General features: G+C 41.8%; 1 protein-coding gene across 1 annotated transcript in view; it reads right to left on the bottom strand.

Moving 5' to 3' along the window:
• sorcs3a (sortilin related VPS10 domain containing receptor 3a) overlaps positions 1-7,801 on the bottom strand; it is a 223,425-nt gene extending 215,624 nt beyond the window's left edge. Inside the window, exon 1 of the mRNA XM_020639103.3 lies at positions 6,859-7,801. Within this exon, the coding sequence (XP_020494759.2) occupies positions 6,859-7,536 (678 nt within the window). The 5' untranslated portion in view covers positions 7,537-7,801. The remainder of the gene's footprint in view (positions 1-6,858) is intronic.
• Positions 7,802-17,431: the final 9,630 nt, after the last annotated feature.

Genomic DNA, 17,431 nt, shown 5'->3' with positions numbered 1-17,431 from the left:
GTAATATGGTCCTGTTTCAAGAGAAGTAAGTGCAAATCCTCGCTCGGAGGAAAATGACGTATAGGCGGTTGAAGGATGATTTATTTAAAGGACACTTTTCAGGCTGAGTTCCACGCCAGATACCATGGTCGGTCAGGAGTTCAGTCACGTCCGGTGGCTGCTTAGGTATTTTGTGCAGCTTGAGAGGCGCATTAAGGGGGGGAAATGGAAATCCAAAATCATGAGCATCTATCTCCCACCGGCGTCAATGAAAGATGCTAATACAACCTGTTTGGTAATGGGTGGGATGCTTAAGCAGGTTATTACCATTAAAATCCACATTGGAATAAAAAAAGAAAGCAGACCTGATTGTGAAGTTAATGCGGCGTGGACCCATTTTACAGTCGCTTTCAATCTCTCATGGATAAACCAGTAGATCACTTTAATTAGACAATGTGTTAATTGACTGCAGGTCCTGGGGTGTGATGTGTCAACATTAGTCTCCATCAATGACAACCACCTCCAGGCATGACACCACTCACTCTGACAGAGAGAGAGACGAGACACTGAGAATGATTGAGGGTGTGTGTGTGTGTGTGTGTGTGTGTGTGTGTGTGTGTGTGTGTGTGTGTGCATGTTAGTGTGTCTATCTTTTCTCTTCTTCATGGACATATCTGTGCGTGCATGCAACTTTGTAACGGCCTGCTCGCTTTGGAACAAGTATGTATTTTGGTGCCTAAGATTTGATGTGACCTAGTGAAGACATATTAATGTGTGGGAGGGACAGAGCGTGCTGAAAGAGGACAGAGAGGAAAGAGGGAGAAAAAGCAAATAGAGGGTGAGGCAGAGAGAGAGAGAGAGAGAGAGAGAGAGAGAGAGAGAGAGAGAGAGAGAGAGAGAGAGAGACACAGCGTGCGGTCTATCACTTCACAGTGGTCCCACATTATTACATGCTCATCGCCTGGCCGCTCTCTTCGGCTCGCCCATGTTTGGGAAATGGCAAGGGACATCAACATTACAAGGTATCACACTTGGCTCTGAGAAAAAAAAAGGTGGTAAAGGTCAAGATGCACAGTGCCTCGGGGAGTTGGAAGATTCAAAGCTCGATATTCTGGAAGTCAATCCATAGGTGTTTCAAACTGTGCACAGTGGGAGAAGACAAGAGGGGAAGCACGCTGCACACTGGTAGGTGGTAACCCACATTCTCTGGTGTGGGGAAAAAAAAACATTTAATAGAATAAAAATGAAACTAAATTAAATCTGACACTGGGGTGTACCAGTGTAATTAACACACATAGTTACCCTCAACACTTTTCTCTGCCTCGCACTCTTTCGTGCACATGGATAATGTCAGCACCCTTGTACTGCAGGAACAGGATCAGTGGCCAAGCGTATGATTAACACTCAAGTCTCTGAAGTCACGGCGAGGTAGCTTCCATCAGCACCTCAACTAACGTGGCAATCATACAGGAAACATAATGAGGCCATTAGTTCTGGTGAACGCAGCCTTAAAGCCTTCCTGTCCTACCTGCTGGGTTTTTTTTATTTATTTTTTTATGCACAAGCTCATTTACCTTCAAAGCTTTTTGCAGCTTGATGTGAACCGAGATCTGCGGTGCTGCACCATCAGGTGCAATGCACCCTGATTGGATGGCTTCCTGAATGGCTTCCTAAATGTGGTCGTATTTCCGCACCCAGGCAGCTTAGGAGAGTTCCAACGTTATGTGACACTTTTAAGTCTGCTGACCTTTAAGAGTTGACATAAAACCATGAATATCCTTAAATCGTGCTGACCCAGTTAACTTCACTGAAATGGAAGAGATGGGTTTTTGCATATGGAGAGTAAGATACTTTTGTCTTCATTGGATTTTTAGGCTTCATTTTTTCTTTTTTTTGGTTACATGGAAAGTAATCATTGCAAAGTATCCAGATGTTCAATTTGACAGGCTAAACAATAGTGACATGGTCATCCGACACATGGACTTTGAAAGCTTGGGTATACAAAGCACTGGGTGTCATAACATCTTTCAAACCAAACTGCGAGACATCGTGAGGTCAAGAGTGAATATGCTCACTGTACAGGGAAACTGCAGTTTGAAAGTTTGGCTCTGGAGGCCATTCAAGACAGATTCTCCATTCATGTTTTGTGGCATATGGCTTCTTGCCTTAGAATTATACTTCCAAAGAAAAGAATAAGGAAAAAAAAAAAAAAACAGGCAACAGGAAGCGAACTTGTCGGCACTAATTAGAGGGGGAAGGGGAGGGGGTAAAGAGAGTGGAGAAATCGAGGAATATGGGAGAAGAGGCCCACTGGAAGGGCTACATTATTTATGACATTCTTGTTTTCCTCCTTCCAGAGCAGAGGGCCGACAGGGTAGTAGAAGAGGGGAGAGGGGAAAAAAAAAACACGTTTATAATGTATTACCTTCAGTAATTTAGGCTGAGGGGTGAGATGGGCTGAGGGAAAGTGAGCAGGGAACAAGACCTGCCTCCACATCCTAAATCATATCCTGCTCGCTGCAGTGAAAACCGTTGGAAATGCTACTCACGGCTCTGTCCTTGTTGTGGGGTCTCAGGGTTATCCCTACAATACTGGTGGTACATATAATGACTGGAGCATGCAAATAGCATCCAGTCAGGCTGATGAAGTTGTCTACAACATTTTTTTTTTTTTTTGCAGTAGTGGGATTCTTCCAAAACAGGTATCATTTATTAACTCCTGTTTTGTAATAAGTCGACATCCTGCAAAAAAGTATTTAGTATTTAGCTTACATACACATAGGCGATGTATTTGTTCTTGCTGCATGACAGTTTGCCTTCAAATGCCACTCACGAGAGTCCGCATGTGTTCCTCTAGCTCTCAAGAGGGATTTAGGAATTTCAAACACACACGGCTCTATTGATGACTTGCCAGATATGACTGACCTGTCTCTGTGTGAGTTCTCACGACTTTAAAAAGACCACTCGAGTCGAGCCGAGTACTCACTCTGTCTTATGCTAATGCCCCAACGGATGAAGGGACATAAAAAACGTGTGACCATGTGTGGCGGTATTATGAAAATAATGTTTAGATAAACACACACACGGGAGGTGGGGAAAAAATGCCATTGAACCGTTTAAGTGCTGACACCATGCATAGCTATCAATATGCTGACATTTATGGTCACGGTTTTCTTTAATGGAGCATATTTATTGTGATTATGCTGTTGGGAGGAATTCTCAAGGTTTCCTTAAAAGAGATGGATGTTTTAAGATTCCCAACAAAAAGAAGCACTGCTAAAGCGATCCATTTTGTATTCATGCTGCCAGTCACAATGTCATTATGCTCATGTCTGCTAAAGGTGGAAGGATTACAGTCTCAGAGATACTTAAGGCAATAATTTCTCACTCTGCTTTCAGAATGCTTCACTGAATTCATGCCAAAGACTCTTTCAAACAACATACTACTTCAACATTCACAATTGACATCTTAAGGTATAAGACGTCAAAGAATGCACGTAGGCTGGAGGCTGCAGACACAAGGCTACATGCGACAACAGACTGAGTGAAAGAAAGGGAGGGAAAGTAAAGGAGGCTGAAAACAGCAATCTGTACAGGTAGAGAGAGACAGAGAGAGTGCATTAGCTTTGTGTACACGCCTCAGAGGACACGCCATTCCATCCCAGGGGAAGCTACGCCGGCGTCAATTCCTCCAAGAGGTAGTCACAGTCAGTACAGGACACGGCCGACCAATCCGGCTGAAATAAGACTGAGAGAAAAGTTTCTAGACCAGAGATGTTGTGGAATTATGTTCAATGCCGGGGCCGCTCGACCGAATAGGAATGACATTTGAACCCAAAGGAGTTCAGTTTCTTGACTGAAGGCCAATGGGAACACTTTCCAAAGCTTACCAATGAGAGAGTTGACTGATCTGACTCACATCTCTGGTCATTGTTTGGTTTACATTTATGGATTTACAAATCCTGGCAACTGATAGGGAGAGAGGGTACAAGGACGAAAGGAGGGGGGACTCTGTTGTCATGCTTTGAAGAAACTACTGTTGGCAACACCACACACTGAGAGCCATACGCATCGTTTAAAGACATCAGTCATGAGTACAGAAAAGTAAGACCAGGCTGTTTATAGTTTATAATGAGGAAGAGAGAAATCAACAGGTATCTAAGGCTCTAACTTTGGCCCCTTGAGGCCACTGGATGGTTAAAGTTGCTTGGAAGAAGTACACGGTTAAGAATCTGGAAAGATGGTGGTAAGGATTAAAGAGAGCACCACAATCGCTATGTTTAGTTGTAATAAACCACTTCAATCATAATTATTTTAAATACCCAAAACAGAATAAAAAATATCTACAAAAACAACCTAATCAGTTTAAACAGGCCCAAACACATCAAATGTTTTACCAATTCTAGATTGGTGGTTAAAACATTTGGATGTAATTATGTTGTGATGTGTTGTTTGCTAATCTTTTCATTTCAGAGGCAACAGCACACTGAAATGAACCACCATATGGGTGAATGTCTGCCTTGTTACTGCTGCAAGAGAGGCTACATTTTTGTTGTAAGCTGTTGCGTTATGGAGACCAACACAATAATGACAACTACTGCACTACAGAGAAAAAAATAATCCATCTTCAGGGAATTCATCAAACACAGATCAAGGAGATAAAGCTTAACGGGTCTGTGCTGAAGGGTGTACTAGGACAAACAAGATGTATGAATCAGTTTGTGCATATCACTGAGCTGGTTCCAATAAATGTCACACTGTTTCAGAATGAAAATTGGTGTGCTTGTCAACGCTGACAATGAATATTGGCAGATGGGTTGGTAATATTTGGTATCAGTCTTAAAAAAGAACAACAGGAAGGCTCAGGTGTTAAAGTGTATAAGCAAAACAACAGGCTGTGAATAAAAGGTCAATATGAAGGTGGCTGCACAAGGCTGGTCATCCAGTCAGACTAGCCATTCACTCTTACTTTGACTAAACAAACTGCTGCAGTTCAGTTAGTGGACTCTAAGCTCACTCCCTTTGTCTACCACTCCATTCATCACCACAACAAGCACCAAACGCGAATGAAGATTAAGTAGCAGATCTTCACTCTTGAGGACGCGCTCGAGGCCATGCCTTGATTTCCCCTTTTTTTGTGCTGCAAAAAAAATAAGGAAGATTTTGAAAAACAGAGGCCTCAGTCTCCAAGATAATAAAGATTTAAAAGCTGAGGGGCAGTGGCACAAAATAACCTCTTCACCCTCTCTGTCCAGCACACACTCAAGAGTCGCACACACACACACATACACAAATACATACGCACACAAACATGTTCCCTACACACTGCCTCAGTCTTCACTGCGGGTTAAAAAACAAGTTCATGCACCGTGTGGTAATCAGCTCAGACAAGACTGAATATGTGGGATTTTCTTTTTTTTCTCCAAATGGAATAAAGCAGGAGGGAGAGCCACAACAACAAATTAAGCTCATAAAAACCACAAAGAAGAGGCCCATCGGCTCACTGTGAGCTTACGGGGTTTTGTAAATGACTTTGATTTATTTTGCCTCATTATTCTCTTCCTGTGAGAGCCCACTTGTGCAAGAGGGGCAGGGTTTGCATCCAGTTGGTCTGGAGAACGGGCTTCAGTGGGGTCAGTGTCATTTAAGAATAAATGGTACAGTGAGAACTGCTATTGTTAAGATTCACACATTATGACAGCAGGTTGGCCCTGCCTTTGACCTGCACTGCTATGATGTGACACCCGAAGGACTGTATCTTGTACGTCCACACCCAGAGTGCAAGGTATTTAGGCTTCAGATTTTATTACCAGACATAAATCCTTGGGTCTAAAATTGAGAATTTGTATTTTTCAATGAAGCAGTTTCAGGATCTAAGCAAATCATTTTGATTTTTTGTTTTCTTGTTAATACAAAATACTTGTATTTACCCATTAGCCTTGTTTCTTGTCAGTGCTGTGGTGAGCTGTCTTCAAATTCAGTGCAGTCTGACATTTAAATTCAGTGCCCCACTGTTTCAAGAGGCATGCATCTCCAGCTTAGTAATAATGCAGATGGGGGTAAGAGACCCATCATCCAAACGCTGAACCACCCTCCTTTGGAAGGTCTGTGGTTATGCATCCAGGTTTTAAACTGTTTAAATTTGCAATAAATCAAAGCTGTTATAGTGAGAAAATGTACAAAACAGCCTCATTCTCAGTTCTTAAAAATGTGTTCAGTTCAGTTAAAAAAAAAATCAGGGGAAGCTCAGACAGTCGAACAGAGAGGAATTTCATAATCTAAAGATTTTAAAAGCTTATTGGAGATTGAGCAATAATTTATGACTCCCTCCTTCCCCAATCAATTAGTTTGGATGAAAACCCCTCGCATCATTTGGGAGGAATGAATCATGCTCAAAATCTCAAATCGCTGCAAATAAATCATAAATTACGTTGTCCAACTAAGACTATCAGTTCGAAATTCTCAATATTAAACCCAAATTGCACGACTTTTAGACCATTCACAGGCAGATATAAGACTAGCAATTAGGATGAAAGCACGAAACATTAAAAGGGTCACTGTTACAGAGAAGGGGCATCGTGCGTATCGTGGGTGGGAGTCAAAGGTCGCGAATACGATTTACAGTCCGTGCACATGTCTGGCATTTAGGCAACACAGTGTGCGTCGATGTGCATCTGCAGCTTCCAGTGCACCTGTTAACAGTGAAAGTCAACTCAGCGGCACGACAGAGCGCAGAGTCTCCGCTCTGTGCGTCACGGAGTATGATCCCCATCCGCTTTCAACACTTCGCTGTCAGTATAGAGTTCATGTGTTGATATGGAGCCGTGTAAAGAAACAGAATATGGAGGTGGGGAAAGTTAGAACAATTTTTTGACTTACGCTGCTGTTCTGCCCTGACCAGTAGACCACAGCGTGGTTATGGGCAGAGTCTCCCGTCAGAGCAAAAGTGCTGCTGGTAAGCTTAGGCTCATCCTGCCTGTTATTCCCTCTCACTTCGTCCCTGTTCCATCTGATCTCGGACCTGCCCTTGTTGAGTCCGTCTAACAACGAGCCTCGATCTCCCGTTGCACCCGCATCCACGCCAGTCCACCCGTTTGCGCTCAACTCAGCAAACTCGGGACCGCTTCTCTTCGCTCTCCGGAGCGCAACATCTTCACCCTCCCCGGGCACTCCTGCCTTAATATTGCCCCTGCGACTTTCTGCCATGGAGCCCAGCGCGTCCTCCTTTACGCCAACTCTATCCGAACTGACATGTTGTGAGAACCGGGGGACATCCCCGAAAGAAACGCCGTTCTCATCGTCCATTTCAACTCCAGCATTTTGGTCAGTATCCCCGACTTCACTAAACTCTACTCGGATGTTTTTTAGGGTACCCGGCTCCTCTGTCGGGTCAGCGCGCATCCCCAGCTGTAATTCCTCTAGGTTTAGTTGAAGTGGCGACGGGCAAGATGCGCACGTTATCTCCGCCTTGGCATTTTGTAGGTTATGAACGGCTATCATCAGCCAGATACCCAGAGATAAGTGCAAGCCTGGGCTGAAGCCAGCCCAAGTCTCCATCGCTGACAGAGATTTGGGGGGGGGGGGTGAAGGACCGTTGGAGACCTTATCCGATACCTTAACTCCCTTCTCTCAGGTCGATACGGAATAACTAACGCCTCTTTTGTCCGTCTGGTTGTTTGGGGGGATAGAAAAGTGCTCCTCAGCAAAACTGTTCACGTCCAAGGATCTCTGGTCGGGAAAGCCACCACACAGGAGGGAGGAGCTGTATAGCAGCCAGCTGCCGAGTGTGCGCCCGGAAGAGACAGTTAGAGAGAGAGAGAGAGAGAGAGAGAGAGAGAGAGAGCGAGAGAGATGGAGAGAGAGAGAGCGAGAGAGATGGAGAGAGATGGAGAGAGAGAGAGAGAGAGAGAGGAGCTGTCCGTGGTGCTGAGCATGCTCCTGAAAATTGTGCAACGCAAAATAGTTTACCATTTTGATAATTCCATATTTCTTATTTGAGTTAACAGATGATTGATAAGCACTATATTTAGTGACAGGAAACAATAGAAAGTCATATAGCCTACAGGATAGTTTAAAAGCTTCACCAATGTGGTGACGCAACAGTTCTTTTGTTGGGGACTAAGATTAATTATAATATTCATAATATTCATAATAATAATAATAGTTGACGTTGTTGTTCTTTTTATTATTAAATTAAAATAGTCTTTAGGTGAGCAACTAGTAGCAGCTCCTTGTGGTGATTAAAGATCTGGTCACTCATGGTGTGGGAAAAAAATAACAGCGCTAGAGCATGTGGAGCCCCGGTGGGGGGGGGGGGGGGCCTTCACATGGATTGGGAGGAATTGGCAGGGAGTTGCACCACTCCTGGGGGGAAACTAAGTATCGCCTAGAGGCATGAGAGAAGGAGGGAAGGGGGATGCCCGGGATACAGTGGTGCTGCACTTTAAGCATCAAGTTGCGGATGGGAAGGTGATACAAAAGAAGACAACAGACACGTGGGTCTGTATTGTGAATTTTGCAAAAAGACAAACAAAGGAGGGAGACAGAGAGCGAGAGAGAGAGTGAGAGAGAGCTTGTAGGGGTGTGTATCCTTAAGTGCAGAGCGTTACTCATTAATGATCCAGCATGTTGTGCCCTTGTCTATCAACCTGACAGCCCACAAATTGCTCGTCCGGGAGCACTAAGAGACGGAGTCTGAATTCCAACAAATGAACAGTCATATCTCATATCAGTGAGAAAAAGACAGTATTTGGGGAATTTTGGAATCCAGGGGCGGAAGTAACCATAGGTTCTTGTTTAAAAATATCAGTTGGAAGGAAGCCAGTGCAGCATTTTGAATTTAGTGATCCCTTTCCTGTTTCATTCGCCGATCAAGCAAACACAATTTACACAGGTTATTTATCTAAGGCAGGGGTTAACTGTGTTGTATGCAGTTAGCATGTTCTCCCAGTGCCCACGTCCTCGCTGTAGCTGCTCTAGCTTCCGCTTACAGTCCACAGCCATTGGGGTTGTCCGTAGGTGTGAATGTGTCCATGGACTGTTGTCTGTCTCTATGTGTCATCCCCGTGATTGACTGGACAGGGTGGCCAATGTCAGATGGGATTGGCTCCAACCCCCCTGTCACCCTTCAAAGGTTAAGCGAGTGAAGCTAATGGATGGAGGTCTGAGTCCAAAGGAAATTAAAAGACCCCACTGAGAGTTGTTTATAATTGTCATTTTCATTTTTGTTGACACAAATTAAAGTACAACAAAGGCGTTCCATCCAGGGGGATAGGATTGAAGTCCTGTGTGGGATCAACAGACAAAAACTGAATTATCCTGCCTTCAGATGCTCTCAGAGTTGTTCTGAGTTTAATGTGAGCTATACAAGGAGAAAACACACAGAGTGATGGTGAATACCATTTTACAAGAAAAAAAGATGAACATGCCATATGTCAATCATTCAAATATTTCTTCCCATTAACCCAACATTAACTTTTGTAGTTCCAAGTAGACTAAACTAGACTGGGTCTTAATGTGAATTTATTCCAGATCAGGAAATAATTACTCGCCATGTCACATGAATGAGCACAATGGATTGTTGTTGTTACTGACTTATGTGCCTACATGACATGTCTTGACTCCCTACGTTTACATACCTCTTCAACCTAACCTACTGCAGCAAGTGTGAATAAAACTAAACAGTATTCTGTTTCTGTATTTCTTGAAGTCTAACGATTCTGTTTTGAACTTTAAAGCCTGAGACATGGGTTGCAAATTACCCACGGCTAGAAACCTGTATGCATGGCAGCTACTGTATATTTAATATATGAACCAACGTCCATTGAATGTGCCTCTGTTTAATAAACAATTAAAAAAGAAAAAAAAGTGTTTTTGTGCCTTAACCTGAATAACCTTCAAGCATGTTGGTAAAGGAAACAAAAAACCTAACTTTTGGTTCCTTTTACGGCAAAAAACAAAGTTATGATAGCCAAAGGTGACGTCTGTTGTCACAGGAAGTGAGCAGTTGACTCTAGTGAAAAGGGATTTTTTATTTTTCCCACCAGAAAGCCGTAAAGGGTTTCAGGGAAAGTGATGCTAGCCACCACAGTGTAGTGTACTTTTTTTAAACAACTGAAATGTTAAAGTTTCGATAGGTCAAAAAAACACTAAAAACACACTGAGCTGTGTCAAAAGTCCTACTCGCAGAGTAGCGCCCCCTTGTTTCTATTTATCTTTGCATTATGTCACTTTTAAGATTTCGAGCCAGCGCCAAGCTTTTCATTGGTCAACTGTGCTGCACAACATACTACTGTAACAGTTCTGGTTGATTATCCATTCACTGTTTTCCTTTCAGTGGAAAAACTAAAAAAAAAAAAAACACAATGTACCTGCTCAGCAACAAAACGCATTAGACACTGTAAGGGACTATTTGGCAAACACATTGAGGAATTATTAAGTTATAGGTGTTTATTTTACAAGTTGGTAGAAACCACAAACCGAGCTGGAAAGAACTGAACACAGAACATACATTTGCCAAATGATAAGAAGCAAAACTTTGCATCAATGCGTGTGCTTCTCAAACTGATGGATGTTTAAATATTTCACTAACAACCTTGTGGGATCAGTTTAAAAGGTGATGGGATGTGAGCAGAGATTAACCTGTTTATTCAGCCAAATGAATCAAAATTGCAAGACAATATATTATCCCGATAAGAATCCCCATCCTCAGATATTGGATAAGTCCTAATGGACATGAGTGTACATGTAAAGCTGAGCAAGAAAGTAACTATACGCATTTCCCAGAATGTCAAATAATTTCTTTAATGAGCCCCATGACCTTTACGTGCTCTACCCTAAAAGGACTATGACCAACAGACCGTCACCAAATGAAAGACCCCAAGCAGCTCAGACCAAAACAGAGACAAGGACTGTGTGCCAAGACTGAAATATCTCAGGGAGAGACATGTAATGAGATTTTAATGAAAGTGAATGAAACTTCTCGTCTCTTTTGATGCTGCCATTCATCAATTACCATGGCTTTCTAATGGAGTGGAAATTATTAATCCATTTTCCCAATAAATCAGATGAACATTTTCAGATCAATCAACATCCAAGTAAGATGTATTTTTTTTTGTATCTTGGAGAGAAACTTCAAGGTACTATGAAAGTGTCATTAAGGGCCGTACCCCACATATTGGAAGTGTCCTAAAGCAAGATACTTAAATCTCCTCTGAACCCAATTCACACACTATCAGCACCTTGGAGTGTTAGCTAGCTGCACAAGGTCATCTGTTTGCAGTCAACCAAAACCAGACTAAAGTTAACTTCACAGTTGGTTTGATTGGATAAAACTTGAAATGGATAAATATGAACTTTTCACAGATTAGGGTAACACAAACCTAGGAATTAATTAGTTGATTATTTACTATTGAGTTACCTGGTTGTTGGGGGAGGTCACTTCCTTGTAGAGCTGAGGACTCTTAAATTCAACAGGCAGCTCACAGGGCCAAACCATGTGCTGCTAGGTCATGAGGGGGATTACAGTTTAGTTTGTTTTGATTGTCCTTCAGTTGGTGTTGGTGTTCAGCAGGTCACCCCTTGTGTGTTATTGGGTTTAGCAAAGGCATCAAAAATTCAAATTCAAATTATAAAAACTTCATTTGTCCCCGGTGAGCAATTCAAAATGTTCCCTACTTTGCTTTTGGGTTAGTTTAGGTTGTTTTGTGTACACTGTTTAGCTTTTAAATTAAGTAAGACCTGGAGGTTTTCTGTGGCAATCAGAAACTGGGTGACGAGTCAAGGACACTGGACAAGACACATGAAAAGCCCATGTTGCAGTCAACATACAAAGTTTCTCAGCTTCAAATCTAAAGCAGTCAGAGCATCAACAGGAGGAGTTTGAAGAATATAATGATGCAGCTGGAAAGTGTTCTTACCAAGGCCACCCATGAAGAGGGGAGGCTTTCTGGGGCCCAGCTGCATGACGGGCCCATGGTGGTTAACAAAAACATAATCTACAGTAAACTGAAATCAAGCAATGAACACATCTTTGTGTTACACATAAATACTCACCCTTTCTTATTAACACAAATATAAGGATGGCAAAAAAAGAGGCAACAATAACTTATGAACAACTTTTTATTCAGCTCCAAAAGCTGATCAGATGCAAGCTGCAAATATGAAATGTGAAAATGTAGAGAATGCAAACTGTAGCCAGAAGGCTATCTCAATCGCTACCGATCCAATATGCAAAAAGGCATCTGTAGACTGCAGAGGGCCCATTCACTCTGCCTTTCAGGAGCCCAGCCATGTCTTTGGTCTGGCCTGGTTCTTACTCCTAACATGTGAAATGCAGCAGACTGGCCTCTGGCTCTTTGTTTATGACAAACTAGATAACTGTGCAGTCTCATTTGTTTTGCACATCCAGGGGTTAGCGGTCAAGTAAGAAATACTGAATAAGTAACATTTGCTTAGACTTGCAAAGCAAGCATCTGTCAGATAATAAAGAAGCAACTTTGAGGCAGACTTTGAAATATATGGCTCGATGGGAAACATCCAATGTTATTATTGTATGTGAGCGGTGAGCTTAGTTTATGTTGTATGACTGTCACAGCACGGTTACGTTTGGAGACTAAAACTCATGGTTTTCATTCAACCTTTACATCACATGATATTAAAGACTCCATTTTTTTAAGATTTCAAAATTGTATATCAGTTTCATGCAAGAATCAAACCTAAGGCTGACTTTTTTTTTTGCTCTTTATGCTGCATCACTAGATACCAGAAATAACTCATATATGAACCAAGGGGCTTTTTTACAGAATCGACGCTGCAGGTGTAGCTACAGTATGAATTGTTGACGTGTTTAACCACAAGGAAACATCTGTATTTGACAGAGAATGGTCTGAGAACCTGCTGGATAGAAGGTTGAAAATGTCACAGATAAAGCTAGTTAAACTTTTAGTTCACATTATTATAACACAAAATAAGTGGTCCCTGCTTAGCAATTACTCCCCCATGTTGCTCCCCCATGTTGCTAGTATTCGACAGAAGAGAAGGACAACACATAGTCAGCAACGTCATACAGTATATTTTAAATGAATGATTACCTTACAACATGTGAGGAAGAGAGTGTGTATGCGGTGTTGAATGATTGTGTGTATGAATGAATATGGTCTAACACAACAACAAGGAGAACAAAGCCAGCAACGGGGAAGAACAAATGGGTAGAGCGGTTAACCCTGAGGCAGTCACAGGTTCATATGGGAATCAAACTGAAGTGACAGAAACCATTACTTGTTGTATTAAAGGTCCCATATTATGCTTTTTCTGGTTTTATATGCTCTTTAGTGTGTTTTCCAAGTGTCCTGTGCATGTTTAGGCACATCTATGTGAAAAAATTAAAAGTCTGCGTAAACGCGGCTTCTCCTACATCCTCCTGTTAGCTGTAGCATTAGCTGCATGTAACACTCGGTTCTAGCCCACCTCGATAAAAATGTGTCAGTGCGACGTCATTGTCAGTGTGAGATCACTGATCTAAGCCCATTGGCTCATTGTGGCAAGCCCTGCAGCTCATGTTGCACGCCCGTTAACTTCTGTAGCACGCCCACGATATGCTGTAGTCTGCGGTAGCACAGTAGTGCTAAGGTGCTAATGTTTTTGCTCCCCTCGGACGGAGCCAGTGGCTGCATTCCCAATATGGTAAAAGAGGCGGGACATTTCCGAGAACCGTGCTGAGCAACTGACCAATAACGACAGAGCGGATCGGCAGACCAATCAGAGCAGACTTGGCCCACGTGGGGTCTAACAGTGTGGGCTCAGTAGAGCGTCGCTGACGGACTCAGAGCGGAGAGGGAGCAAGGAGGAGCAGTACATGAAAACAGACACTTTTTTCAGACTTTAGCTATTGTGAACATACAAAAGTAGGTACATAGATTAAATATACCAACCCCTAAAAGGGCATAATATGGGCTCTTTAAGAGTTCTTATTTAAAACAATGATGAACACTTTTTCAATGCAGTTGGTGTATTGAGCCGAAATAAGCCAAACAGATCTTCAACTGGTGGTTTGTGCACTCGCCCCATGTACGGAGGCCCTCCAAGCGGAAAAACCCTGGGTTCAAATCCAACCTGTGGCTACTCTCACACATGTTGTTCCCAACTCTCTCTCTCCCTGATGTCTGACTCTATCCAGTCTGTCCTCTTAAATAAAGGCATAACAAAACAGATTTTCATAGTGACAAGCCTCCCATAGGACTGCTGGAGGTAAAATATATAAATACATAATGTTTCTTGTGTGTTCTCAGCTTCTCAGTAAAATAAAGTATTTTGCCAAGAGGACTTCATGTTCTTTACTTAAGTGAAGTACAAATAACATACTACCAGTTGTTTTTTTTCTACAACCTTAAATAGTGCATGTGATATACAACCATCAGGAATATGACTTCATGTGGGTGATTTTTATCCATGCATTCATTTTTATGCAGGATTTTCTAATGCTATTGGTTGAGGTGAAACAGTTGTTACTTCATAACCTAATTAGTTTCTTTAATGAATGAATCTAATCTATAGTTAGGGCACAAGGCCCCACAAGGATGATCTTTCAATGCAATGTCATATATCCCAAATCTGTTGTTGTCACCACAGCCCCAGTAAGTGCCAAAATAAATAATATAAAACAGGGACAAATAAATAACAGGGGAATCCTAAAAGCCAGGAAATTATTACTTTATCACTTTCTGCTCTTGTCTGCGGACTCTTTAGAGGTATTTCTCATCTGTGTCCACTTATACAGTAATGATCTCTCTTCCTCCATTACAGCATCAGATGTGATCAGGAGAGTTTTTACCTCTAAGCTGTGGCTGATGCACACTCAGGATGTACGGTCGGCAAGCCCTGCACCATCATGGCACTGCATAAAGGAAGAGCCGGGAACTCCTTTAGTAATCAACATCTATGCCTAATTGACAGCTCATTCAGAAATGGAAAACTAATAGATGTGACAAACTTGCTGTGATTCATTTTCACACAGTAGAAATTCAATAAAGGTGGTAAGCCTTGTGTTGGATGCCAGATACATACTGAGTCATTAATCACCTGCGGCCAACACGCATTCTAATAAGGCGTTGATCTCGAAGAAAGCCAAGCCAACAGTCATGACATGAAATTCACAAGACAAGCCAGAGCACATCACAATAGTGATGCAATGAATGTCTCTTTTTGACTTCAAGTTTTCAAGGTAAATCTGCCACGATGCTGTATGCAACGACAGGAAAAAAAAAGCTGTTGTGTTTGAGTTCCGTCACCATGGCTGAACTCTGTCCTCTAAGCTTAAGTCTCCCTGTACCTAATGACTCCCCGAGCAACTTCACTAATTATATTTGTAGAGCAGTGACTGTAGCCGGTGCCCCTATAGAAGCATGTGTCAATCCATGCCCTATTATCAAAGGAAAAGATCAATTACAGTAGCGTGACCTTTTAGCTTGATGTACCAGAAAACCCAGAAGAGCCTCATTCAAATGTCACATGTTTCCTGACAGTATTTGACTCCCCAGGCTTAGGAGTGTTTACCGTGTAGCATCTTATAGATTCAGTACATGTGACCTCCTAAGATGAGATCCTTCTTTGTGTGTCTCACGATTCGATTTCGATTTTGATTTTTGGGGGTCACATTGATTCTGACTGTGCAAAACCGTTTTAAGATCCAACCGCAACCATCATTTAAACATCTACCCTTACTCCCTCTACCCATTTTACCTACACCACATGTCGTAGACCAGGGGTCTCCAAACTTTATAACTTTTAATTTCAAGGCTACTTTGACAATAAAACAAGGAGGCTAAGTTTACTGTAGGTCTTAGAGGATGTAATGTTTAAAAGAAACAGAGCCAAATAATAATGAAATGATCATAAATGATGTTGAGCAGTGTAAGCTGTCCAGGTGATTTCTTCATTGTCTCAGGCCTAGTCCACACAGAGGTTTTTTTTGTGTGTTTTGGACTTTTCTTACAGACACACCATTTGGAAAAATCGTTCCAAGGTGAAGATTTTCAGAAACTCCATTTAAGGTGGTTATGTGTAGACAGGGAAAACAGAGTTTTGGGTTTGTAATGTCAACATGTGCGCCGGTTTCTCCTCCGTTTGACATCATTGCCGGTAGATGTAAAGGATAAACCTCTTTTATATCTACCGGCAGCTGTTTTCATCACCCAAAGGTCCACCTTTACAAATACCTCTGCAGAAAGGTGTTTTTTATCTCTCACGGTTTGACAAGAAGACACACCTTTTACTGGTCTCTAATTTCACACTGCATGCTTGTTGAGACCAATACCACACTGTAGAATACAAATACTGTTTTCTTCCCCGAGTTGACTGTGCAGGACTAGAGTTAATTAGCGATTCAATGTCCTGAGCAGCTTTTGAGATAACTGTCTGCAGCAACAAGATTGACATGAAAGCTAATGAGAAGGCATGTCAGTTCCAGTCTGTTCTCTCTCTCCCAACTTGTCACGGAGAGAGCAGCTTGATCTGTGGCCCCAGTGCTTGAAATACTCTGATCTTGGTACCCTTTGAGCATTTTTTTATTTGGAGGGTGTCCTTTGGCATATTGTTTGATGTTCCATTAAAGTCCATTGACTTGGAATGAAGAGCTTGACATTCCTCTTTAGTGGCTGGCATTGATGATGGATCATAAGGTAGACTAGGGTTAGGCTCATATGTATAACCAATATCAATTTTGACTTTTTATAAACGATGTAAAAAACACAAATTTATGTAACACTGGTAATTTAGATACATTGGTTGAATATTAAAATCATGTTTGTGAGGTAACATAACTTATTACATACATATATTGGTACTAATTTCAAACCAAATCTTTATTTAATGCCTGAATTAAGACAATTAACATTTTATCAGAGCAGTTTTTTCTTCTACACCAGTCCACAAATTGGGGGACCATTGGTGCATCCATTGGGCGTTTTCTCTTTTTTTCACAGGTTCACCATAACTTAGGGAATATTTCTTAATTGACCAGCTCGTACCATCAGGGCTGTTCTGTTCATATGATGCTATTTATCATAGCAGATAATGAGCAACAAATCAGAAGACGTGATTATAACCAACCACCCTGATGCCATATTTGAGATTTTGTTGCTTTTGTTTCTCAACAGATTCGTTTTCTTTTCATTCTGGAAGAAAGGTCTATTCTAGTGTTGCAACGCCAAAATTGCATAAAGTACTACAATTAATACAGGAAGAATTTCAGTACTGAATAACATTACTGAAAAACTGTTGTTTAATAAGGTAGAGAACATCTTTGAGCCATGCACAGTGAAAGAGAGGAGTGGGTAGCAAAATCTGACATCTTGCCAGAGGAGTTACAAAGGCCAACGGATCTGTTTTACATTTGAGTTATTGTAGGTTAAGAAGCAGAAGATGAGATGTGTAACAAGAGGATCAAAAAAAGACT

The sequence above is a fragment of the Labrus bergylta genome, chromosome 1, assembly GCF_963930695.1.
Source record: "Labrus bergylta chromosome 1, fLabBer1.1, whole genome shotgun sequence".
In the NCBI taxonomy this organism is placed as follows: Eukaryota; Metazoa; Chordata; class Actinopteri; order Labriformes; family Labridae; genus Labrus; species Labrus bergylta.
The sequence above is the reverse complement of the archived record's forward strand: the minus strand, read 5'-3'. Positions and strand labels throughout refer to the sequence as shown.